The following is a 26,055-nucleotide window of genomic DNA, read 5'->3' on the forward strand; positions in this document are numbered from 1 at the left end:
GTGCAATGAATCAGAAAAGAATAGCCTGAGACATATCACTGTGAGAGTTCACAGCACTAAGGTAAAATAGATCCTAGAACTTTCAGAGAGTGAAAACAAAACAAAGTCACCTACTAAACAACAGCTATGAAACTGACATGAGATCCATTGGCAATATTTATGTTAGAAAAAGAAAGTTCTGATAATGATTTTTTTCCACCTAGAATTCTATATCCAGCCAAACTATCAATCATGTGTGAGGACAGGCACATCTTAGCTGGCTTTCTATGCGCTCTTAATCAATATTTCAATCAGAACTTGATTTCAGTGAGTAGTTTGCTGGTAAAAGCAAGAGAATAACCCAGAACAAAGAAGATGATGGATTCCAGCAACAGCAGCTGCATCCAGCAGAGCGGTGAAAAGAAGTCACAGCACTATAGCTGTGCAGCAGACCAGAGAGCAGTCAGTCCAGTAGGAAGGAGGATAGTGGGAGTTTCTAGAAGAGCAAACCCCAAGAGAAAGGGACCCAGGGAAAACTTGATCAGAGAAAAGCAATTGACTGAGTGGGAAACAAAATCCATTTAAATTTGATACTAGGTATAGTTTCCATTGAGTGGCATGTGGGTTGTCACTTTGGACCCATGGAAGAAAAATTATATGTAATGCCATTTAAAAGTTAGAATAAATAAACACTATCATTCTGTTTTCAGATTTTTGGAATAACATGTGGAAAACATGGACCTCAATTACAATTAGAGAACAGAACATCGGTGTTGTCAACACTGATGGTCTAACAGGAAAGACACAGAGGTGGGGATGGCAGTGGATGGAAGAAGTAGTCAGATGGTAGGGAGGGTGGAAGTACTGTCCTCTAGTTATAATGTGGGGGGATGTAAAGGAATATGTCTATAGTCAATGAAACAAGAAATTGACATTTTAGATTGCTTTTTTGCAGTTGCAGACAATAGAGAAGGAACTGAGACTTGTGATCAGATGGAGAGAGATGGTGAGTGCACTAAATCCTCATCGATCACAGCAGCAAGGCAAAAGAGATTGTCTAAAATAAGAAATCAGGAAATTGAGCTACAAGCATCTTATTTAGGGACATGGCATTGACCACCAGCAAAACCCGAATAGAAATTGTTAAAATTGGCTCCCCTTGGGGAATAATGGGGCAGGGGACTCTCACTTCTAAGTTCACATGTAACTTTTTTATTTTTAAAAACTGAACATATCATGATACTTAATTTTGTTTATATTTTAATAAACAAATAACACAAAAATACATAGCCCCAAAGCAACGTTGGTTCATTTGATAGGGAAAAGAAAATTTTTAATAATCTTACCCCTTAATTTGTATTTCTTTTGGTTATTTTAACCAAGTGATTTCCAAGTGGCTTATGACTCTTAAATTTCATGCTTCTGGGATTTTTATAAAATGCAACAGGAGCATTGGGGCCAGAATTGGAGAGCCCCGTTTTCATCCAGACTTCTCATCTTCAAGCTGTGAGAATGTGGGCAGGTTACTTAAAATCCCTAAGCCTCAGTTTTTCCTCCCAGAAACAATTAAGAAGAAGGATATTGCCTCCTTCACACAGATAACCCGTGAAAAGTGCTCAATAAAGGATGTTTGTTAGGGTTGTTATGATTATTATGAACAAAACAGCCTCTCTTGAGCTCGAAAGTGACGAGTGACAATTACACGTCTTAGATTTTGAAGGGAGTCAAGAACTGACCATCTTTGTGAGCAGCCATTGGTAAAAGGTTCTGCTGGGTTGTCACGTTACGGAGATGGAGAAGTTCCTGATTTGAAGATAATTTTTTTGGTGGCACTATCCTGAGCTCCTTACCCAGCTTGCCTTTGTCCTACATGGATCCATTCAGCTTCCCTTGGAGTCTCTAGTGATTACCTGCCTGTGCCCAGCCCTGGAGCAAGAATGGCAGAACCCCCCAAAAGAAGCACGTGGCTCACAGTCTGGGCAGGAAGTAACAATACTGGCCCAACACCTCACGTTTATAGGCTGCTAGCTGTGTGCCAGGCACAGCTCCAAGTGCTACACCATGTCATTTGATCCTCCCCACACCATGAGGCAGGTGCCACTGATGTTCTCAATTTATAGACGAGGAAATTGAAGCAAGGGCCACGCATCTTATAACAGGCAGAACTGGGATTTGAACCTGGGTGGGCTAGCTTTCAAGCCTTTACTCTCAATCACTACCGTGTATTGGCTTAGTGTAACAAATAGGAAATGTTGAATATAACACATACATACAAATGCACCCAAAGACCGAGACCATTGCAAAGCAAAATGCAAAAAAAGCACAGATTGGTGGTAGGGTATTTTTCACTTAAGAACACTGGGGGTAGGTGCCTACATTTTCTGCTGTTTGAATGCACCGTCTCCCCTTGGGATGCACAATCACGCACTGCCATTTCCCTAAAGGAAGATAGAAAATCTATACTGTTCCCGAATGAAGCTGTGTAAGCCATTCCACACTCTTGATGTTAGATTTGGCACCTCTGGATATTTTCTCAGTGCAAGAGAGTGTTTGTGTACACATAGATTTATTTGTTTTAAGCCACCTCTGTCTTCAGAGGGAGCCAGCTCTCTGGGTCTATTTCTGAGCCTGTCGAAAAGAGGAAGCAAGGGGCATCTGGGTGGCTCAATCAGTTAAGCATCTGCCTTCAGCTCAGGTCATGATCTCAGGGTCCTGGAATCAAGCCCTGAGTCAGGCTCCTTGCCCAATGGGGAGTCTGCTACTCCCTCTCTCTCCCTCTGCCCCACCCCCTTCCACCCTACTCGTGTTCTCTATCTCTCTCAAATAAATTAGATTAAATTAAAAAGAGGAAGAAGGTACTAACTTGAGTTTACTCGATTTGTGGCCTTGGAGGGCTAGAATCTATAACATAGGCCTCCAGTCCAGTCAACCAGTCAACAGGACTTCCACATGGAAATGATGGCTGCTGCTTGGTTGGTCCCCATGACCTGGTCACAGAGGATGGGAAAGCAATGTTTGCCAGTTTCGAGGGGCGTTTTGTTTAAGATGAAGCTGGTAACTGAAGCAAGCTGCTCTCTGGGGGATTGGAGGTTAGAAATAGCTAGAGAAAAAGATATTGACTTAAGTTTTGTAACGAGTTAACCCAAGAACATGATTTTGAAAAACCAAAGGGTTTAAAGACCTTACGTGAAGAATAAGCCTCTTCCTGATTTCTGGTCCTCCAGTCCTGTAGTTTCCATCTGTTGGGGCAACCCCTGTTTTCTGTTGATTAAGACTTCTTCTGGAGATAATCTGTGTGGAACAAATGTGAGAGTGTGGGTGGGAGTGTGGGTGTGGGGGGATTTATTCACACAGTTACCTTGAATCATAAACACATTGCACCTTGCTTCCCCCAGCCCTTTAATATATCCCAGAGATCACTTCATATCAGTCAGTACATTTCAATCTTTCCATTCCTTTTTTAGGGCTTGCCTAGCGATCTACCACACGATGTACCATATTTTATTAAGCAGTTCCTTCTCCATGGATATTTAGGTCCTCAAGGTCCTCAAGGTCATTAAAAGTTCTTCTAGAGCATTTGGTCTAATTGTCTTGAGATACACGCACACACAGACAGACTTAAATTAAGTTAGCAGGCTCTTAAATCTACATTTTGGATGTGTTTTTCTTGCTATTATTGTATTTTGATCACAGAAGACAGAAGAAGGTGGCTGTGCCTGTGAGTGTGTTTTGCACACGTGGGTGGATGTGTGAATGTGTGTGCCTACACAGGTAGGTGTACATTATGTTGTGTGACAGATGTACTCGAAAAACTCTGAATGAACCCTTTTATTTTTAAAACTGGAATATGAAATTTTAAATGCCCTGAGGGTGGGAAGATGATTTGTTATTAAAGGAAACTTGTAGAGGAATCCTTCTGTGAAATGAAATGATGGCTTCTTTTTTCCCTTTTAAAAAAACTACTTCATTGAGGTATAATTTACAGACAATAAAGTGCATTCATTTTAATGTTTGGCTTGATGCAGTTTGACAAATGTGCGTGTTCATGTAACCACCGCCCCAGTCAAGATACAGGAAACCTCCCCCATGCCCAAAAGGGTCCTCTGCGCTCCTTTGCATTCACTTCCCACCTTCATCTCCAGGAGATCACGAATATGCCTTTTGTCACTCTAGATTGGTTTTGCCTGTTCTAGAACATCACAGAAGTGGAATCACACATTACACACGCTTTTATGTTTGGCTTCTTTCTCATAGCATCCATTTTGTTGCATAGATCAGTAGCTCATCCTTTATGGCCGAGCGAAATTCCATCAGAGGCATGCAGTATGGTTTGCTTTTTCATTTACCTATTGTCGGGCATGTGGGTTGTTCCCAACCCTTAGTGGTTATGAATGAAGCTGCTAGGAGCATTTGTGTGCAGGTTGCTGGCTTCCCAAGCGAATCATCTCCATAATTCAGTTGTGCAGACTCACTTTCAAGTCAGGCCATTCATCCATTGAGCCACCGTGTACAGGACGTATTGGTCAGGCCAGATGCTGCCCTGCAGGGATGTACGCTAGGGCCTGTGGGGTGTCTGCACGGCCAGGGAGAGTGTTTGAGAAGGAAGCAATCCTCGTCTCCCCTTATTTTATGTAAGTAAGTGCTCCCTCCTGGATGCCTTGAAATGCTTCACCACATGGGCGCTCTGGGTTTCAAGCCCTGCACTCTACCAATAGGGTCAGTAGCAAACTCCTCCTCAGATGAGGTCTTTCGTGGCTGCCAGCTTTGGAGTCCGCCCCCAGCAGCTGCCCGAGACCTGGCCAGCACAGTGCCTCGTTGTCGCGGGTTTCCCAAGGCAGGAGCGAGGAGGACGCCTGGTGTGGGCAGGTCCCCTGCTCGGTGTGACATGCCTCTCCCATGCCGGGTGCCTCAGGGGACTGCAGTGTGACTGTGGTTCCTCCAGGGGACAATGGCCAGCAAAAAGGGGGTGTGCGGGACACCTGCTTTGGGAAGGAACTGTGGTGTTTCTCTTTTTTAAGATTTTATTTATTTATTCATGAGAGACACACAGAGAGAGGCAGAGACACAGGCAGAGGGAGAAGCAGGCTCCATGCAGGGAGCCCGACGACGTGGGACTCGATTCCGGGTCTCCAGGGTCACAGATCCCGGGTCTCCAGGGTCACACCCTGAGCCGAAGGTAGCCGCTCAACCACTGAGCCCCCCAGGTGCCCGTGTTAATCTCTTGATGGTTCCCCCACCCCCTACCCCTTACTCCTCCTCTCCTCTCCTCTCCTCCCCTCCTCTCCTCCTCTCTCCCCTCCCTTCTTCCTGTCCCCCCCCCCTCCTCCAGGTAGAAAAGAAATAGCCTATTATCTAGGGCTTAATTGGAGCAACCTGGGCAGTGTCAGCCTCTCTTCCCCCTTCTCATCCTTTCTGGATTCATCTTCTGACCCACTCCCTACCTCTTAGCTCCTTTCAAGCCCCTGGGTGCCTGACAACAGAGGGAAAAGGAAGCGAAACCCCAATTGGGCATGTGTGACCTTTGCAGGCTGTTCCAAGGAAAGGTTCACCTAGAGGTCCCTGGTGGAAGTCGAGCCTGTGGTTAGGAGGAAGCTCGACTGTGAGTTTCTTAGCTCCTCTGCCTTGGACTCGATCACCCCCACAACATGGGCGTGAGGACACGGTGGGTCCCAGGGATGTGCACAGTGGCACCGCCTCCACGGGCTGCCCAGTGCCGGGGCCTCGGGGGGACTTCCCACCCGACGGGTGAGGTGTGTGTGTGTGTGGGGGGGGGGGTCTGGTGGACCGAGAGGCAGGAGATGAGGACTTCAGGCTGTCCAGCTCTAGGGCACCCATTTTGCAGGGCTCCCCGGTGAGCGGCACCCCCGTGCCCCCCTGGCCGTGCTATACTGGCCACTTACCTTCCGTAAGCCCAGCTTTCTGACACATACAGTGGTGCTTGTGATCAAAGTTGTTGAGTTGAGGAATTGTGAAGTTGAGTACATGAAATTCTGCGTGCAAAGTGTTTGTGAAGTCAGGCACCACCCAGAGAAGTACCTGTGATACTTTTGTGCCTTTCAGAGATGGCTTTTTTCATTTTTATGGATTGGGCTCTTTCCCCATTGAACTCTGGGAGCTGGGGGAGCAGGGAAGGTGCTGAGGCATTGCTCTGCCTGAGCATGCTCATGCTCTGAGAGAGTATGAGCACAGAGAGCACGAGGCCTACAGAAAGGAGAGGCCTGGCTCTGGATTGTCACAGAAGGCTTCTGGAGCTGGGCAAGGCTTGACAACCAGAGCTCCCGCACACTCACCTGTCCTGTATGCTCCAGGGAACCTTCAGTGGGAATTTGGCTTAAAACTCTCAGAGCTCCAGTTTTTCCAACCAAAAAGTAGGGAGTATTGCTGGCCTAATGGTAGATTAAATAAGATAATGCAGACAAAGCACCGGGCACAGCATCTGAGGCACAGCAGGCACTCGGACACTGTGGGGCCACCCTCCCCATCTCCTTCCCTCATGACCCTCTGATGACCAGGGCTATAGTCTGCTTTGCCCCTGGGCTTCCCAAGGGCTGGGCATGAAACCCTCACCACAGTGCTTTATCCGATATTCCTAACTCTGCAAAGTCATCAGATGTCTTGGAATAATGTGGGATAATATCAACTTTGAGCCAGAAAATGCCTTTTTTGTTGGGGAAAAGCTTGACAGAGTGGAAGGGACATTGGACTGAGTTGCACATTTGAAGACTTGGCTTTTTAAAAACAATAGCACCAGCAGTTACTGAGGCTTTGGTGCCAGGCACCACGCTGAGCACTTGACATAGATGATGTCAGTTAACATCAGGACAGCCCAAATGTCACAGGGCCTGTTATTAGCTCCATTTCACGGAGAAGCATTCTGAGGCTCAGAGACGGTGGTCGCTTGCTTCAGGCCACAGAGCCAGTAAGTTCACACATCAATCACCACCACCGAGGACCTCCTGAGTGCCGAGTGCTTTGCGAGGGGGTCTCATGGAATGTTTACAACAACCCGTTTCACAGATGATGAGGCTCGAGGCCGCGACTCAGGGAAGGTAAAAAAAAATAATTGCCTGAGCTGAGATTCAGTGCTGATCTGACTCCAACGGCTGTGTTTGTCTTCCTCACTGTTTTACTGCCTTGCTCCTGGCCTCAGCTGGAGGGGGAGCCAAAGGCACTAGAGGTGTAAAGAAAACATAGTCAGAGATAATAGAGATAGTGGCTGTGAAGACTCATCAAGTAAAAGTATGAGTTTTAAGGAGATTTGATAAATAGGTTCGCATCAGGGATAATTCGGAGGAACCCCGAGTGCATGAGAAAGAGCTTAGAACCCACCTGGGAATGGCTGGGAGGAGGGAGGAGGCCTGCTTTTATGTAGTGCCAGCTGCCTGGTGGTGATGGCAACTGAGAGCTCGCAGGGGTTGTGCAGGGCTGGGCACCTACGCCGCTTCATTATCTGGGCCAGGTAATTGTGAGCCGAATTTGTGATTAAATTAATTGGACCACAAAGTTGCACCACACTCCACCACGTTTTGTACCTGATAACCCTCCAGTCATCTGCCTTGAAGTCCTGCCTCCCTACACGGGTGCTCAGCGCCTCCTCACTGGGCCGGCTGGGGCTCCGCCAGCACTCTGTGGCCATCTGCCCAGGCTGCAAAGCTCTTTGTTGCTTTTGGCATGTTTAAAAGCTTAATTTCTATTTTTCTGTTTGGAAATCCAGTTCATCGGCATTGAGGCAGCAGTGAGTGCTAAAATGGATTCTGATTGCTATCTTGAACGTTAATATCCTAATACATTTTATCGTCAATGACCTGTCCCCCCCCCCCCCCCCCCCCGCCCCAGCCACAAGGCTCACTCCCCTTTTGCAAAGAGAGGCAGGCTGCTTGCCTTCAAACAGGCCTCCCAGCCCATCTCATTCTCTGCTCTCTCCCTCCCTGCTTTGCACAGATAGCATTGTGCTTTGCCAATGAAGCCCGCAGTCGTGGGAAATCTCTGAGTTGGAGGTTATGAGAAATTGTTTCATTTAGCCGGCAGGGTTTAATAGAGATGATCTAATCTCTAAAAGGCATACATTATTTAAATTCCATGCTCTCGGACAAGAGGACCCCTGATATTTGTGGCAGGGACAGGATTTGGGTTTGGCTCTGTTCAGTAGAGCTGACTGTTGGTTTTCCTGTTTGTAATTTAGTGCAGGGGCTGGGTTATGCCTGTGGCCGTGGGAGGGGGCGGGGATTCCTAGCGGTGAGGGTGCCGGAGAACATTCTCTTTAGACAGAAACCTAAAATCACAGATCCTTGGGGGCAGAAGGATGGGGAGAGTCATCTCATGACATCACCAGTTTGTTATTGGGTTCCCATCTGGGTCCCAAGCTTCAAGGTTCCCAAGTCAGGTCAGTGGCCCTATGGGGGGAACCTGAGAACACTCTGCAGAGGCGCCTGGGTGGCTCAGGGGGGCAAGGGTCCGACTCTTGATTTCCGCTCAGGTCATGACCTCAGGGTGAGATCGAGCCCGTATTGGGCTCCGTGCTGGGTGTGGGGCCTGCTTGAGATTCTCCCTCTCTCTCTCTCTCCCCTCTGCCCCTCCCCTCCCCCCACCAAAAAGAGAACTCTGCATTCCCTCACTCCCTGCCCTGGCAGAGTACCTACAGTGTCATCAGGGAACTAAAATTTTGAGAGAAATCTTAAACACTCTCAACCACTAAAAAGATTGGGTGTGGAAATACAGTGGGTCTCGTGACTGTCCTGGGGAACCTGGACGGTGAGTGTCATGAGATGCTGGGGGAGGCACCTGGAGAAAATCAATCCCAAGTGAGTTTTTTTTTTTTTTTCTTAGAGCGAGAATGTGGCGATCCCCCTCCCACCTCATTTGCATGTCACGTTAGTACAGATCACAGGCCTGCCTGCCTTGCTGGAGATGGGGCCTTGGAGGAGCAAATGACCCCAGAATAGGCTCTCAGAGTTCTTCTTTTTTTTTTAAAGATTGTATTTATTTATTTATTCATGAGAGATACATAGAGAAAGGCAGAGATGTAGGCAGAGGGAGAGGCAGGCTCCCTGTGGGGAGCCTGATGTGGGACTCGATCCCAGGACCCTGAGATCACACCCTGAGCCCAAGGCAGATGCTCAACCACTGAGCCTCCCAGGTGTCCCAGCTCTCATAGTTCTGAACATAAAGTCTTTTCCCCTCCATGAAGGTTTATTGGGTGTCTCCTGACTAATGGACAGTGAGGTGAGCTCTGGGTTTACAAATATAATTCTCATCATCTCTGCCTAGCAGAGGAGATACACATGGACAATGTATTGTAGTTTATGAGGAGCCGTGATTCAGATATGCATGAGGACCGTAAGGAGCACAAATGAAGGGATAATTAATTCTGACTGGGAATATTTGGGAAGGCTTCAGAGAGGAGGTGATAATTGACCTCAAGCTTGAGTGAGAAGGACGTGTTCACCAGACTGACCCTTTCTAAGTGGTGCTGGCTGAATGTGTGTGCCTGTGCTCCGCTGGGACAATGAGAAGGATAAGGAGGGGTATGGTTCCTGCCCTCAGGAAACTCACAGCTTGCTGGGGAGACAAGCCTGGCACGTAGGAGCTAATTAAAGCTCTGCACAGACAGATGGAATTGTGGAGGCGAGGATAGGCCACCGAGGGTACTTGGTGATCCAGGGTTTCCAGAGTTACTACTCTCTCGTGGACAACACAGTTGCTGTAAGGATAGTTCAGACCCTGCAAAGACGTCAACTTTAAGAGGCCCAGCCGTTCTGGCTTTTCTGATCAGCCTGGTTCTGTATAGAAGCAGCTAGTTGGACTTGGAGGTGAGCTGGGAGCAAGTGAGGGTGGGTGGAGAAGGTTGATGATAAGAATTTTTTTTTTCAAATTTTTTTTTTAATTTTTTAAATTTATTTATGATAGTCACACACAGAGAGAGAGAGAGGCAGAGACACAGGCAGAGGGAGAAGCAGGCTCCATGCACCAGGAGCCTGACGTGGGATTCGATCCCAGGTCTCCAAGATCGCGCCCTGGGCCAAAGGCAGGTGCCAAACCGCTGCGCCACCCAGGGATCCCTGATGATAAGAATTTGGTGGTGTTGTCTCACTCTTTACAGCCCCCATATGATCTGGGGTTTGCAAAACATATGCCAACAACACCACCTGAGCGCAGGCACCCCTCAGTGTCCCATGAGCACCGCACACATTCCCAGCCTTTACTTATGCTGGGTCTTCCACCTTGAATGACTCCCCTCTCTTGTCTTCGTGAAGTCTTCCCAGATTTGCCCTTCTACTCGGATTTCAGACTCACCAGGTACTTTATCAGCGATCCTCTGCCGCTCATCATGAAGTTGGGTTTAGCATTGTTCTCTGTTTTTCAACTCCCCAGTGAGACTGTAAACACCTTCAGAGTGTGAATAGCATCTTATGCTTTTCTTTCCTCCCCTGTGAGCAATTTGTGTAGCCTAAGGAATATGGGTTTCTTTAGACAGTCTTATCATTGAATCTCAGCATTGCCACTTACCCCCCCAATTTTGAACTCAGCTTCCTTTTCTGTAAAATGGCAAAACCCAGGGTTTCTCAGCGTTGACACTGTTGGCATTCCAAGGCTGGATAATTCTTCATTGTGGGGACCATCCTGTCTCCACTATAGGATGCTTAACAGAATCCCTAGCTTCTACCCATGAGATGCCAGTGGCAGCCCTCCGTTTCCAGTCATGACGATCAAGAACTCCTCTAGATATTTTTTGTGTCCCAGAAAGGTTCCCCGTGTGCACGTGCTCCCCTGTGCCAGGTTTTCCTTGCAGTTGAGAACTACTGGGATGACAGTACCTATTAGGTCGGTCTCAGACCTCGTAGTACTGCATCCAGAACATACTAGACATTCCATAAATGCCCTTTCCCTTGCATTCCTGATTCCCCCGGCACCTGACATACTACACAGGTTGATGGATTGGATGGAGCTGTGACTCTAGGTTATAGCAGTTTGGGGTGGAAAACTCCTGGCACTCTTGGGTTGTCCCCACCATGCACTAACAGAGCCACTGTCATTTTCTTAATTGCAGATTGATCTGGAGCCAGAAGGAAGAGTGTATGTGATCATTGATCTGTCGGGGTCGTCGGGTGAAGGTAGGACAATGTGACCTCTCCTCATTGCTCTCTTCCATTGACCCTTTGTCTTTTGGTGTCTCTCTTCCCTCTTGGGCTGGAACATCTTGCTGTGACATTTAATTAATTGGCACACTTGAAAGGAAAAGGTTATTTTGAAGATGCTTACGCCTGTGTACCAAAAAGGACCAGCCATCTGTTAACTTTGGTGGAGCAGAGGGAGGATTTTTGCCTTACTGGGCGAGGCCAATAGAGCAGGCGTTCTTGCACGCCGGTGCACACGGTGGGCTTCAGTGGAGCGGCAGCCTCTCCCGGGAGGCTCGCGTGGGGTACGTGTGAGTGCGGCGGGAAGGAAGTCAAACCAGTTGGTCTAACGGTATTCAGAAATGAAACAAATAAGGTGTCAAATTTCAGAACCTTATTTTTTTTTTTTAGAGCTTTTATAGAAGTGTTACTTCTTTTTACAGTTCCCCACTCAGGCAAAAGCACTGCTTCTGGGGAGAGATAATGGGGTGAGGGAATGTCTGCTCCCCACTGGCTGATGAGACAGGGTATAAATGTTCTCTGATGGTCGGATTTTCCTTCTTTCTTCTTACATCCTCTTCTCTCAATCCTGTCTTGGCCCACTTACTACCTTTAAAGGCTTGCCAGGTGGTGAGGACTGAGCAGTCAGAGGGGAAGGGAATTCTGGGAAGGAAGCCTGGTCTGCACAGAACAGGGAGATAGTGGCAGATGCGGGCTCTCAGGAGGCGAGGAGTCAGGACTGAGATTTAGTGGGGACCATCTTTCCTCCCCTCTCTCTGTGCGCAGGAGGACAGAACAGTTGGCTTTAATGTCATGGCAGAAAGATGGGAAGACCAAGGCTGGTTCCTCTTGGCAATGAGAAAAAATGGGACATAGGGGCTGTGGCAGTGTCTAGGGAAGGACAGTCAGCTCCCTTAGTTCCTGGTTGGGAAGACTGGGGCCTTTTACAGCACCTCTTGAGAATGCTGGAGATCACAAACACGGAGTCACAAGACCACGTGGTGTCCACTGCGTTAGGGGTGAAACTCCAGCTTACGTAAGGTTCAGTAATGGGAGGAGAGATTATGTCCACAAATTGAAAGGAGTGGGTCAGGCAGTGTGCTGACTGGGTGCCTGATGATTTTCATTTGGCTAATTTATCACCCATTTTCAACAGGTATTCAGAATAATTCAATAATGTGCATCTATGGGGCTTATAATAGAATTCAGTCTTCTTTGAATAGATCTCAATTATTTGGCCTAGGTTTAAAACTTTAAACATCCTTCCAGAATTAGTCTCGTACATTTTCTTCTCTTTGTTGCAATTACATTTTGGTGTTTCCAGCTTTCCTTCTCTACCCTCAGCTCTGAGCAGCCCAGAATAGAATCTGTTGTAGAAGATTCGGGGATTTAGCAATATTTAGTATGAAGTATTTAAGATGTGTCAAAGGGCCTTAAAGAGTAATAAAATGAGCACCAGTGTACCAACTACCCAGATTAAGAAATAAAGCAACCATTAAGGTGAAACTTTGCACTGCTTTTAACATAGCATGGGATCCCCAATTCACCAGGTTTAAAAGTATTACAGTGGCCTCCTGATTGTAGATATTCGTGAAACATTCAATGAGCAAAATCAATCCCCCTTTATCCTTACATAAATTACATACATTATATGCAACAGGATAATTAATTAAATGTGCATTTCCTGTGCCAAGATGCTGGACAACCAATAGGAGGCTTGGACTATTTTTTTTTCTTTGAAAAGATTAGCAACTTTTGAAATTACAGAGGACATCCTTTTTTACATTAGAGAGAAAGGATATGCTGGAATGAATGAATAAATAAATCAGAAGCAATTGATTTTTTTTTCTCCTTGTTTCTACGGCTTATTGCATGTGAATGGCCAAGGCAATTTTCATTGGGCTGAATTCTTAGTGTATTTTTTTTTATCTCTTTCATCTAAAGAAAATAGAGTTTACTTCAGAAATGCTGACACACGCCAGACTCTGTAAAGTGCTAGCATGTGTTGCTCTGACGAAAAGGAAAACTTTTTCTGCCCTTTTTCTCTCACAGTTCCTGGATTTGGGATTCTTTCTCTGGATGGTGGGAAAGACTTCGAGCAATCTCTTTTTGTAGGAGCTGATCTTGTTGCATTCTGTTTGTGTTCTCTACATCCATTTGGCTGGTCCTGCTGTTCAGACTTGGAGGGTTCCTCATCCAGAGGTTTTTGGAAGGGTTGGGAGGGTGAGGAGAGAAGCAGAGGATGAATAGCCACATTTGTTACCTAGACTGTGCACGAAAGATCCAGTGCAAAACCCGGCTGTCCCAGCTAGACTGTGGACGTTCATAGATTCTTATCTAAGTCCCTTTCTTTGGTGGAAATACCCAACTCTGGATTCTGCAAAAGGGTGCAAAGAGAGTTGGAATGAGGCAGGGCTGATTTATTCTGTTTATTTATTCTATTACTCTGCTGTCAAGCATCCTGCAGCTCACCTGACTAAATGCCGCAGCCCCATCAATTGAAAAAAAAATATGGTAATAGAAATTGCACACGCTTTACAACATATGCAAACAACGAAGAGCCCAGAGAGAGAGGTGTGGGGTGAGGATCCCATTCCAGGACGTGCCAAAGGCTTCTTTTTCTTGCTAACACACTGTAGAAGGCCTGGACGTTTCTGTCTGCTAGAGCTAGAGCTAATGTGATTTCTAGCTGTCTAATAAAATTCCACTTGCATGTCCTGTGCAGCTCACCATAATGGGATTTGACTGGTGTGTGCCTTAGCTAAACCAGGCAACCTAACCCCAGATGTAAGGGGTCAGGCTCAATGACAGCTGAGGCCATTTCTGGTCATGCAATTTTGATCTCTGGTCTCATTTGAATAGCTATCAGCTCATGGCTGAAGGCTGGCTAATGTCTGCAGCAGGTAGAAGGTATTGAAAGAAAAGGGCTCTTTTTGACAGGTACCACACCAGGCACCTTACCTACATTATCCCAAATAGCAAACCTTCCCAGAGTACTCATGTGTGATCCTCCAGTGTTGGGTGCCTCTTAGCATTTGCTTTTATCATAAGTAATAACCACATGGCTTCCTGGTAAACATGGCACTAGAGGCTCACCAGATACTTAAGTCAGAGCGTAATTAGCCCAGGTGACAGACGCATTAACAGCAATGTAATTCTCAAGTGTGTAAACTATTGTTTCCTGCTGTGCACATTAGTTAGCATTTCTTCCTTTGTTGTGACGCAAGACGTACATTATTTCTATTCTTTATAATAATATGACAACGCACCATTACTTGCAGGCTCCCAGAGGAGCTGCCGCCAGAGTCTGACCTGAGGATTTTCTTTTTTAAGATTTTTTTATTCATGCATAAGAGACACACACACAGAGAGGCAGAGACATAGGCAGAGAGAGAAGCAGGCTCCCTGTGGGGGAGCCTGATGCGGGATTCGATCCCGGGACCCCGGAGATCACACCCTGAGCCGAAGGCAGCCGCTCAACTGCTGAGCCACCCAAGTGTTCCTGACCCGGGGATTTCTAAGCTCTTCTTTTCCTTCCTTCCATCCAGATCTAGTGTTCACCCAAGAGAGTTTTTCAGTCAAAACAACAACAGAAAGAGCTAGTAGTGGATCTCACGGCTGTGTTTGGGTTGCCAAACTGTTTCTCCTATAAAATGCAGAAGATACACAATAATTTAAAATATTTTTTGCAACGTATATCACAAATAATTGGTTAAATCAGGGGATCCCTGGGTGTCTCAGTGGTTTAGCGCCTGCCTTTGGCCCAGGGTGCGATCCTGGAGTCCCGGGATCGAGTCCCACGTCAGGCTCCTGGCATGGAGCCTGCTTCTCCCTCTGCCTGTGTCTCTGCCTCTCTCTCTCTGTGTCTGTCATGAATAAATGATAAATAAAATCTTAAAAAAATAATTGGTTAAATCAGATTTCGGAGTAATTGCAGAAGCACAAGATAAAGAGCAGGATCCTCCCCTCTCCCTTTCTGCAGCCACCACACCATTCATTCTCCTCCCTGGCATCCCCCAGCAGATAGGGTGGGAAGAGCACAGTTCCAGGAGTCCCTCAGTCCTGGCCTTAAATCCTCATTCTAGTACTTGCTAGTTTGAAGCTTCAGATTTCTCACTGGCAAAGGGGCTTAACTGCATCATGGTAGGGACTGTGGTCAGGTTGCTATGAGAACAGTGCCCTCGAACATAGGAGATGCTCAGTAAATATCCTAAGGCCTTGGAGACCCGAGGGCAGGGAGGTGGGCAAAGCTCTGACCCACTGCCCATGAAGGAACAACAGACAAGGTATTCAGGGAAGCAGTTTGAGGGCAGGTTTCTGACTCTGGGGCATATTTAAAAGCTATAAGAACAGAGGTGACAAAGAGGCAATTTATAGAATAATATCAATATCTAGCTGGGGCTATGAGATTGCTTTCTGCAGACTTGAGATCTCACCATAGTTTTGCCCCATTTTCTCTCTTTCTCGTTATTCCCCACTCTTCCCCCAGTGAACTGTTTCCTAGAAAGATATTCTCTATCTTGTACGTATCCTGTGGCGCTTAATGTCAGAAACTTCTGTTTGTGGGGGCCTGGGCGTGCCCTCTCTGCTCAGTGCAGACTGAGACCATGTGAGCCCCACGCTCTCACTGGCCCTCGGCTAAACGCCCTTCATATATTTGAAGACAGTTACTAAATCTCTCCTCTTCAGGGTAAACCATTCAAATCCCTAATCCTTTCTGAAGGAGTAGTTTAGAAATTTGTCTCATCTTTGTAGCGCCTTTCTGGACTCTTTTTCAAGTTGCACAGGCAGGCAGACAGACACCATCAAACCTACTTGTCTTTGTTCTGAAATGGTAACATATAGACCAAGTGCCTGCCAGTATTACCTCCACATTGAGAGGGCAATTGATGTGCCCAAAGCCAAAAAGGTTGATTACAGGACCCTGTTGGGTCTAGACCTCCAGGCTACAGTCCAGTGCCCTGCTCTAAATCATAGTCTCAATAGTGAGTTTGGCAACATGGCCAAAACCTCCTTACGTCTCTGTTTATTTTAGTTCTTTTCTTCAGACAGCTTTTCTTTTCTTTTCTTTTCTTTTCTTTTCTTTTCTTTTCTTCTTTTTCTTTTCTTTTCTTTTTTTTAACAGTGATGTGAAGCTAGAGTTCTTAGCTTTGAATCCAAAAGTGACCCAGAGAGTCCCTTTCATAAACAAGCAGATTTCTTTTCTTCTCTCTTAGAAATGAGAATTCCCTTGGTCCTAGGTCAGGAGCTATCAGCTCCTTCTCAGGCTCTCTGTATGGTGGGTCCCTAACTAAGTCTTGCTCTGCAACTAGAGCTGGATTCAAATCCCAGCAGGTTAGTAACCTTTCTTACCTGCATCCATGGCAAGCATTTGGATGCTGCCCTCTGTATTGAAATAAAAGGGGAGAGCTTCTGGAAACTGCTTCAGCCAGTGGTTGTTTTTTCTCTCTCTCTCTCAGATCCCAGTGTCCCACTGAAGCTCCAATTCCCAGGAAATCCACCTTATTCAATCCAATGCCTTTGGTTACCAGATAGTTAAAAAGAACCATTTATTTAAGGGAACAGTAATCACCAATGCAGTTTAACAAATGTGCCCTGCTTGGTGCCGTGCTGGGTTTGGGGAATGGGAGGTGGGGAGGCAACCAGAAAATGAGAGGTGGCCTTCACAAGAACACGTGGCCTTGCCTTTAAGTAAGTGTACAGTTCGATTAGGAGTCCAAGACTCACTTGTAGGACAAAAGCACTAGAGAAAAGTGCAAGGCAGTATCACATTGAGTGCTTATTGGGGTGTTACCAGGAGTTCTACAAATGGGAACAGATGGGGGCTGGAATAACCCAGGACGACCTCAGGGAAGAGGCAGGGCTTAGGTTGAGAAGGAAAACATAGGTAGCCTGGCTTGACAGGGAGGAAGTGGGGAGGCCATTCTGAGCAGAGGGGGATCATGTCATCACTTCAGATAGTTCTGAAGCTCTTATTTTTGGCTAAGGCTAGAAAGGCTCCATTAATTATATAGATGCAAACTGTGTCTTCTAAGAGCTTCCAAACAAAGACAGTTACCAATAGCGTAGACAGAAACTTTCATGCTCTGCAAACAAGAAAATGAAATACCTTCAATGATTTAACTGTGTTTGAAGATTGAAGGCAGTTCTTTCTGGATGTGCCTTCACAGTCAGGGCCTCTCAGCCACCTTGGGCTCCCAAGGAGAAGGACTGTTTCCAGGTCAGGTTTGGTCAAGTCTGGGATGTTGAGTAGAGCGCATTTTACAAGCATGGGGCTTAGTTGATCGGAAGGTCAAGGTTCAGGTATCCCTTTGTGTCTTTCCTGTCCTGTCTCTCTGTTCTCCCCCAGCAGTCCCATGGAGTCCCATGGTAAGCACACCCCCACCTCCAGCAGCCTCCTCCTCGCCAGCCTATCTGGCTTGTGTCCCCATAGCAAGCCGTGACACTCCGCTCTCTCTTTGCAAATTTTACCCAGTCTCTAATAAGAAACCTTGCTTGAGAAGCTAAAGAACACTCACTTTTCCAAACATCAGGTTTCAAAGACCAGACACCAGCTCCAAGATGCTGAAGGGTCTCCCTCCTATGAGGTGCTCTAGGCAATGAGATCTGGTCTGGCTCACGCCACAGACTCCCCAGACATGCATGGACGTGGTGATTCTCTAGTAGTGTGTGGAGTACAGAGGCAGCCTCAGTGCTCAATAAGAGTGAAAATAAAATACAGATGTTCAAAAACATTGATCTTACAATGTATACCCCACTCCCCAGCATAACTACTTGCCACTGAAACTCAGACCCAGGGAGCGGGCCCCTCAGTCTCCAGGTTTTTGGCTCTATCTTCTGTCCTGATAGACTAAGTGCCTGTTCCTAGAAGTGACCATATGTACCAGATGAGACAGAGGGAGTCAGCAATGGACCAAGGGGCGAAGGCAGTGAATTCCAAATCCTCGTCAAGGGGCTTATAATGTCCCAAAGAGACAGTACTAAAATGCTTGATGAGAAATAAGCCAAGAAATCCTCATTTCCTTCCAATAGGCTCTAGATGCACAGCAGTTCCTCTGAAATGAGTCATCCACGGTTAACAACACCAAATGCCAACCATTAGCAGATGAAAAACAGAATTGAATCCTGAGTGTTTAAAGAGCAGAGCTCTTTAGTATCACTACCAAAGCCTCCTCCCCTGTGCCATTATGGAGCATAGATGTGGATTTCCTATTGACTTTTGTGCCTATTTTACTAATGAAGTCATTGAAGAAGGAACAGTCATGTTGAAGAAAGCAGCTTATAAAAGGGGTGGGTTTATAATAGATCCTTAGTCAATAAGTGAGCCCCGTGTTTCCTGGCATGGCCTCTAATTCCATCTCTGTTGTCTTGCTATGTATCATTTCTGTGTCTTATAAAGAAGATTGTCTTGGGAAATTCATGTTTGCAGCTCAAATCATACTGGGTCAAAGTGGCCTATAATTTAATCATTTACTGTTGTTGATGTCCTCGTGATTTGGCTTAAAACAAAAGGGTATTTCCATTCATCTAACCTAATTTAGAGAGTTGTCTTTCAGGATCAACTACTTTATTCTTTTATCCAGTTGAAATTGGCCACTGCTGACAGTTTTATTGATTTTCCTTATTACCTAGCTTTGTTGAAACATTCACATTTTCACAGCCAAGTGCTGAATTCACCATCTTATTGGAGCTGTTAACACGGGGGCTTTTATCTTCCTCCTTTGTTTTAGAAACCTTTGGTGTGAGCTGTGGGGGCCTGTGAAGGTCTGTTCATTTGTCCACATACTCACAGATGAGAATTGATGCCTCGGAACCACCGATTCTGTCTCCCTTCCATCCTCTGTTTCCTTCATTGCTTGGAAACATCATGCATTTGTTTATCTACGATGTAGTAAGTCCTAGGAGTAGAGCTAATGAAGTTGGCCCTTGCTCTTAAGTATCTGTAACTCCTGCAGAAGGACGCAGGCAAGAGACCAGTAGACACAAAATGTGTCCTCGCTGTTGAGTAGCTATTGGTAAAACAGGGTGCAGTGAGACCATTGAGGAGACTCCCTTCAGCTGGAGGGCCCTCCCTGGAGTAAGCAGTCAATAAATGACAACCACCAACATGTCCACAGGGTCTCATCAGCTCATCATGGCAAACCTGAAAGGCACGTTTTCCTTGGTGGAAGAAACAGAGCCACTGTCCACCAAAGATGCATATAATCAGAAGATAAAATAAAGGTGGATAGAGACTTGATTTACCTAAATTTGAACTTTGCGGGAATACATTGGCTTCATTATTATACATTATTATACATTCATTCATTCAACATATAGCTATTGGGCATCTATGCCAGTTCCTCTTTTCAGTGCCAGGGGCACAGAAGTGAACACTATAAACAATACAAAGCCTTATGGGCCTTACATTCTGGTGGGTGTGCTTGTGTGTGTGTAGGCTGTCTCTGTAAGGTCTCTGGGGAAGAGAAAGGTGAACTTAGAAAGGAGGTAGGCTTTCCTGTCAATGCCTATAATCTTTTTTTTCTTTCTCATGTATGTGTGTTAGCTATTAAAACAATTACTTAGAAGTTGGGAAAAAAACAATTAGGTAGAAATTGACCATAACTATACACACAGAGACAGTGACTTGCCCATTTCCAGAGGCTATGACAGGCTCCAGAAGACCCTGCAGAGAGGACTGACCCATCATATCCACAGAATAACATGTTTAGGACAGGGACACTAAGAATAATGCCCTACAGTGCTCCACAGACATGCTCTGATTAGTAATGGGAAATGCTGAAATGTATGGAGTCCCCCAGATTGTGCCTGTCATTAAGGACTGAGTGCCCCAACATGGTGAAACAGGTGGGCCAGGTACCTGGACTCCCTCACAGTAGGTAACAAGTGAGTGATGTGTGCAGACATTCACTCCATGGAGCCCCTTGCCTCTGGGTGCTCAGCCCTGCTGCTGCTGAGAGATTCACCCTCCTCTGGATGCACGATCCCACAGTGGCACCTCTAGTGGCACGACACAGCACTCACCAGCATTTAGGGTCAGCTGCTACTTGTCCCAAGCTTGATCATGTCCACAGCCCAAATGGCTTCACCGGCTGGGGTACCTCCTGCCCAGCCAGGTAGGGCCAGCTGGCTGCCAGTGGGTTATTCCCACTCTCCAAGCCCTCAAGTCTGCTTGTTTCCTGACATTGAAAATAATGATCGTGTTCAGTTCAAGCGGAGATGTTCTCTGCAACAGGAACCCATGGCCTCTATGATTAGCCAGGTGGGAACTCTTCTGAAATTGTCAGGAAGGGTGAACTCAGGGGAAGTTAAGTTCCCTTCCAGGTGCGTCTAGGTGTTACCGCAACTAGGCTTTCATAGACACCTGCATGCGAGTTCCTGCTGCATATTTAGTTAATTGCTTGTTTTACCAATTGATCAAACAAACATATACTAAGAGCCTCTTGTGGGCTGTGTGCCATGCTGCGAGTTACAAAATCAAAGATGAGGAAGACCGAGGCCCTAAAAGTCAAAGATGAGGAAGACCAAGGCCCTGCCCTCTAGGCACTCCCAGGCTAGGGCATGTCAGCAAGAAGTCACGGGCTCTCCTTGGGCCTCAGGGGCCTCTGTACGAGGAGAGTGTGAGTGATAAAGGCCCCTCCTTCTCTGTATTTGAGTCAAAACCAAGAATTTACACACAGCCAGCTACCCAAAGGGGGGCAAGTGGGAGAGTACAAAATTTTAAGCCAAGTCTCCATATAGAGATCATTTTATTTAAACCTAAATGGATCTGTCAGGCAGGTTTTATAAGCCCTACTTTACATATGAGAAGTCAGGCTTAAGGAGTTTAAGACTGTGAATCACCTGGGATCCTGAGACAATGTGGATCCTGACTCAGTGGGCCTCGGGTGGGGTCTGCGATGCTGAAGTTCTCAGAAGCCCCCGGGGAGATGCCCATGCTGTGGGTCCTCAGACGACGCTCTGAGAAGACACTACAGGAGCTCTGAGGCTGCCTCTGAACCTTGCAGAGAAGGCACCAGAAGCCTCCTGACTTCTCCCATTCCCTCAAAATCTCAAAGTCAATCCTTTGAATTGTTTTCCATCCTCCTCCTGTCTTCTGGGAAAGAGGCTGAGAAGGCACTCGGTATTCTGAGGGAAGGTGGGCAGCCCCAACTTTCATTGTCTACCAACGGTCAGGATGGATAGGGTCAGTGTTCTTCAGCTAGGAAGGCAAGCAGCAATTTATACCAGGAAGACAAAAAGTAACCAGTCAGGATATTGAAATTTTTGTTTCTATGTTTGCTTTTCTATAAATACCCTCAAGTATTGAGTGGTGCTTGAATTTGATCCCACTGTGCTAATTTTCTCCCAGTTTCTGGGGCCTTAATTAAAGTAGCTCACCCAGGGCCCTTGCTAGAACTTACCTTTATGTGTTCCTCCTCTGAGGTAGGCAGGTTGCACCTACGTTTAATGGATGGGGAAACACAGAGGGAGTTCTGGGTTAGATGTTGGGTACACAGTAAGGGCATAATTTTTATTTGTTTAATATATGAATGCATGCCTAAATGAAATAACAGGAAAGAGTGTCACTTTAAAAGGAAACTATTGAGATAAACAAGGTGTTGGGACTGACTTTGCTCTGGGTAATCGGTTGTTTCATATTCCAGTGTACAATCACTGGTGAGCTCACGGGTGAGCGTGGGCCTGCATGTTTAAGCTTTCTGTGCCTGGTACTTATTAGAGGCTCTCCGGAGCCACCTCAGCGCCTCCATACACACCAAGTCCCACTTATAATACCCCTCCCCTCCCTGTTTATTCAACTACTTCTCCATTCTTTCAAAATTCAATTTCAGGTTTGCCTCCCCCCGGGGGCCTTCCCACGTCCACCCGCCCACCCCCACCTGCTGGCTCACCACACCGCATTCATCCCCACACTCCTCTGTGTCTTTCTGTACAACCATGCACTCATACATTTACACTGTACCTATAACTAGAGTCCTGGCTGTGCTCTCCCACCCCAGTGAGCCACAAGCCATTGGAGAACAGAGGTTTCTGTATAATGGGCCCAGAGCTAAGAGCTGGCCTTATGAGATGGCCTCATGATACGGCCTCACTGGACCTGGAGGCCGTCTTACCGTTGCAGACCGCACGAAGCTAGATGGGAAGCAAGGGCCATCTCTGTCCGTGGGGCCTCTTGGTCCAGCAGGGTACCAGACCACCCAAACCCAATGTGATACTGGATGCCATAGAGGCACAGACTAGGTCTGGGGGAACCTTGATTATTGCTGGGCCTGGCTAGTGCTGGGCACGAGGCTCCCAATTAATTACACTGAATTCAGCAGGAAGCAGCTTTATGGGAGTAACCCCTTAACTGACAGTAGAAGCTTAGATTCTGTTCCTGGCGCTGCTACTAACCAGCCAATTAAAGGTGAACAAACCATTGGTTGTTTCTGGCCCTTGACTAGACTGCATTGACAGCATTAGGATACTATGATTCAGTCAATGTTCAGGATTCCAGATTGTCAAATCAGAGGCTTTTTGAATACAGATATGAATCAGTGAGGTTTCATAAGCCCTCTTTATACTTACTACTGGGGAGTCAGACACAGTTATCACAGGATCCCGAGCAGTGGGTGAGGCATGGTAGGAATCTGAGCAACTTAAAATATGGCCAAATAAAGAGGGAGAATTTATCCTGTAGTTCCTGAGGGCAGTTATATGACCAGTGGGGTAGAGTTATAGGGAAGCAGCTTTAAGTTTGGTTGAATGTACAGAAAAACCCTCTCGTAGAGCTCTCCAGCAGTTATATACATTTGGCCAGTAAGTAGGGAGCTCTCCATTTCTGGAGATATTTAGATGCTGATGAGCATTTTAAAATATTATAGAAAAAAAAATCTTAAAAAAAAAAGATTTTACTTATTTGAGAGAGAGAGAGAGAGAGTGCATAAGCAGGGGGAAGGAGCAAAGGGAGAGGGAGAAGTAGACTTCCTGCTGAGTAGGGAGCCTGATGCAGGACTTGATCCTAGGACCCTGGGATCATGACCTAAACTGAGGGTAGACGCTTAAGTGACTGAGCCACCCACTTGCCCTTAGGGGAAAATCAAAATCTTTTAATGGTCTTTTGTGAGATCTAAATATTTGTGACAGATAATTTCCTTAAGTATATACAAATGAAGAATAAGGCAATCTTATTTTATTTAAAAAAAAAAATCCAAGGCCCACAGTATAAAAAGGTAGAGGAAGAGAGTGTATGAAATAATGGGGAAAAGGAATAAGTTGAATCTTAGCATCTGTTTACAGAATAGTTCTATTTCTTGAAAATTTGGGCAAAAATGGATATGTTAAAAAGTGGATCTTGTTTCTAGAGAACTAGGAAAGGTCTCTATTTGAATGGGCCTCAAATTGTGTCTACCCATATGAATACTTTTTATGAGTGGAAAAACCTCTTGTAACATCAATATTCACTCCTTAGTTCTCTCTCAGGAAATAGGCACACTGAGTTCACTTAAAGAGTAGTCCATCAGTGTGCATCTATGAAGAGATCCTCCTAGGGGGAAAGTAGGATGGCAACAAAGATGCCTGATTTAGGGGAGACAACATTGGTTTCTGCATGCTGTGAGGTAAGGATTTTCTCCTCAGACTTAGGAAGGTTTTGTTTAAGAGCTACAGAAGTAGAAAGAATGGACGTTACTTTGAGAAGAGTTGACCTGGCCTTCTCCCCTGAGAAATGGTTTGATTTTGGATAGATAGCTTCTCACTGTGGTGGGTGATGTATTGGCATAACGATTGCAGTAAAGAGGGGCACCTGGGTTCAGTCCGTCAAGCATCTGACTTAATTTTGGGTCATGATCTCAGGGTTGTGAGATTGAGGCTCTGTGCTGGGTGTGGAGCCTTATACTCTCTTTCTCCCTCTCTCTCTCTCGCTCTCTCTCTCTCTCTCTCTCTCTGTGTGTGTGTGTGTGTGTGTGTGTGTGTGTGTGTGTGTGTGTGTGTGTTTGTCCTGGCTCGCACATGCGCACTGTCTCAAAAAGAAAAAAAAAAGATTACACAATAAAGAATTATTGCCTGTATGAGTTGGGAAGCCAGGAAGGCAGTTAACACATTTCCCCCTAACACCGGCCTATCTTTTGTCTAATACTTGGAAATTTACCTTCAGAATTTTAATGTATTTGGTGGTTTAAGCTCTTGATGCTCATTGAATATCTCTTCCCTAAAAATAAATAAATAAATAAATAAATAAATAAATAAATAAATAAATAATAAAAGGAAAGAAAGAAAGAAAAAAAGACCAATTCCTATAGAAAGATGAAATCCTAAGCATTTCTGAATTTCCTCATGCACAGAGGACCAATGGCTAAGTTTGTAGGCAGGTCCCTCAATTTGCACATGCTTCTAACAAGGTGTCTGAAGGTCAAAGGAGTGAAAGTTTGAATTACTGAGTTAATGTTGTAATGGGAGATTACATTCCAGAGAACTAAAATATTTACAATTGCACCAAAAAGAATAAAATACTTAGGAATAAACTTAACCAAGAAAATGAAAGACCTGTACTCTGAGAACTATAAACACTGACGAAAGAAATTGACCACAACACAAGCAAATGGAAAGATATTCCATGCTCATGGATTGGAGGAAGAATTAATATTGTTAAAATGTCCATACTACCCAAAGCAGTCTGCAAGTTCAATGCAAGCTGTGTCAAAATACCAACAGCCTTTTTCGTAGAACTAAAACAAATAATCCTAAAATTGGTATGGAACCACAAAAGACCCAGAATAGCCAAAGCCATCTTGAGAAAGAACAACAGAGCTGGAGGTACTACAATCCCAGAGGTCAAGATATGCGATAAAACTGTAGTAACCAAAACAATATGGTACTGGCACAAAAATAGACACCTAGATCAATGAAACAGAATAGAGAAGCTAGAAATAAACTCACAGTTTTATGGTCAGTTAATCTCTGACAAAGGCAAGGACATACACTGGGGAAAAGATAGTCTCTTCAATACGTGGTGCTGGGAAAACTGGACAGCTTGCTACATGCAGAAGAACGAAACTTGATCACCTTCTTATACCATACACAAAAATAAACTAAAAATGGACTAAAGATGTGAATATTGAGACCTAAAACCTTAATACTCTTAGAAGAAAAGATAGTAATTTTTTTGGCATCAGCCATAGCAGCATTTTTCTGGATATGTCAGAGAACAAAAATATATTCTAAAATGCTCTCATTGTGTCTCAATTGTTTAGACACCATCTTTGGTCATGTTTCCAGCATTCTTCCCCACTTAGTCATCTGGGTGGCCTGTCAACCTGTTTACAGGCTGGGAGGGTCCCCCTGAGGCTAACTAGGGGATGTTGCAGCCCCCCAAGGACCCTTTGCTGATTTACTATATCATACTCTCTGCAGTAGAAAAGATGTTGTTTCTTATCATAAGGGCCAATTTTTTCATTCTCTTTCTTACTCATTTTTATTTAACAAACAAAAAAAAAGTGCAGGAAGCAAGAAAACATTCAAATAATTGCACAATCACTTTCTTTAGACTCTAAGTCCTATGAAGGCAGAGACTGTGTCTATTTTGGTCCTTGCTCTACCTTCATGGCCTCATACTGTGCCAGGATATGGTGGTACTCGGGCCATATTTGTTGCATGAATTGAGTGACTACTGTCCAGGTAAATATGGGTAAGGTGGGGGGTGGGGTACAGTGGCTTGGCAGGCAGAGAGCTCTGTGGAATGTCGTCACCAGCTGGTGGCTGAGCGACCATGTGTGTTGTTTGAAAGCTAAATGTATGAGAGCCCAGAGCTGCCTGTTATAGGTGGGTTTGGGGTCACCAGGGTTGTCGGCAGGGCAGCTGGAGCCTGGAAGACAGACTTCACCTGCCTAATTACAGATGTCCGTCTAGCCACTTGACCTCTCCCTGGCTGTAATTATGGCTTTTGGAGCCACTATCCTGCCAGGCCAACTAGAAACACCTAGCT

The 26,055-nt window shown here is 45.6% G+C and overlaps 1 protein-coding gene across 2 annotated transcripts in view; it reads left to right on the forward strand.

The window, feature by feature from the left end:
• PRKCE (protein kinase C epsilon) overlaps window positions 1-26,055 on the forward strand; it is a 485,623-nt gene that overhangs the window by 172,349 nt on the left and 287,219 nt on the right. For both annotated transcript variants that reach the window (XM_072741205.1, XM_025992586.2), the window contains exon 2: window positions 11,027-11,090. In XM_072741205.1, coding sequence (XP_072597306.1) covers window positions 11,027-11,090 — 64 coding nt within the window. The remainder of the gene's footprint in view (window positions 1-11,026; window positions 11,091-26,055) is intronic.

Source organism: Vulpes vulpes, chromosome 16 (assembly GCF_048418805.1).
Source record: "Vulpes vulpes isolate BD-2025 chromosome 16, VulVul3, whole genome shotgun sequence".
NCBI lineage: Eukaryota > Metazoa > Chordata > Mammalia > Carnivora > Canidae > Vulpes > Vulpes vulpes.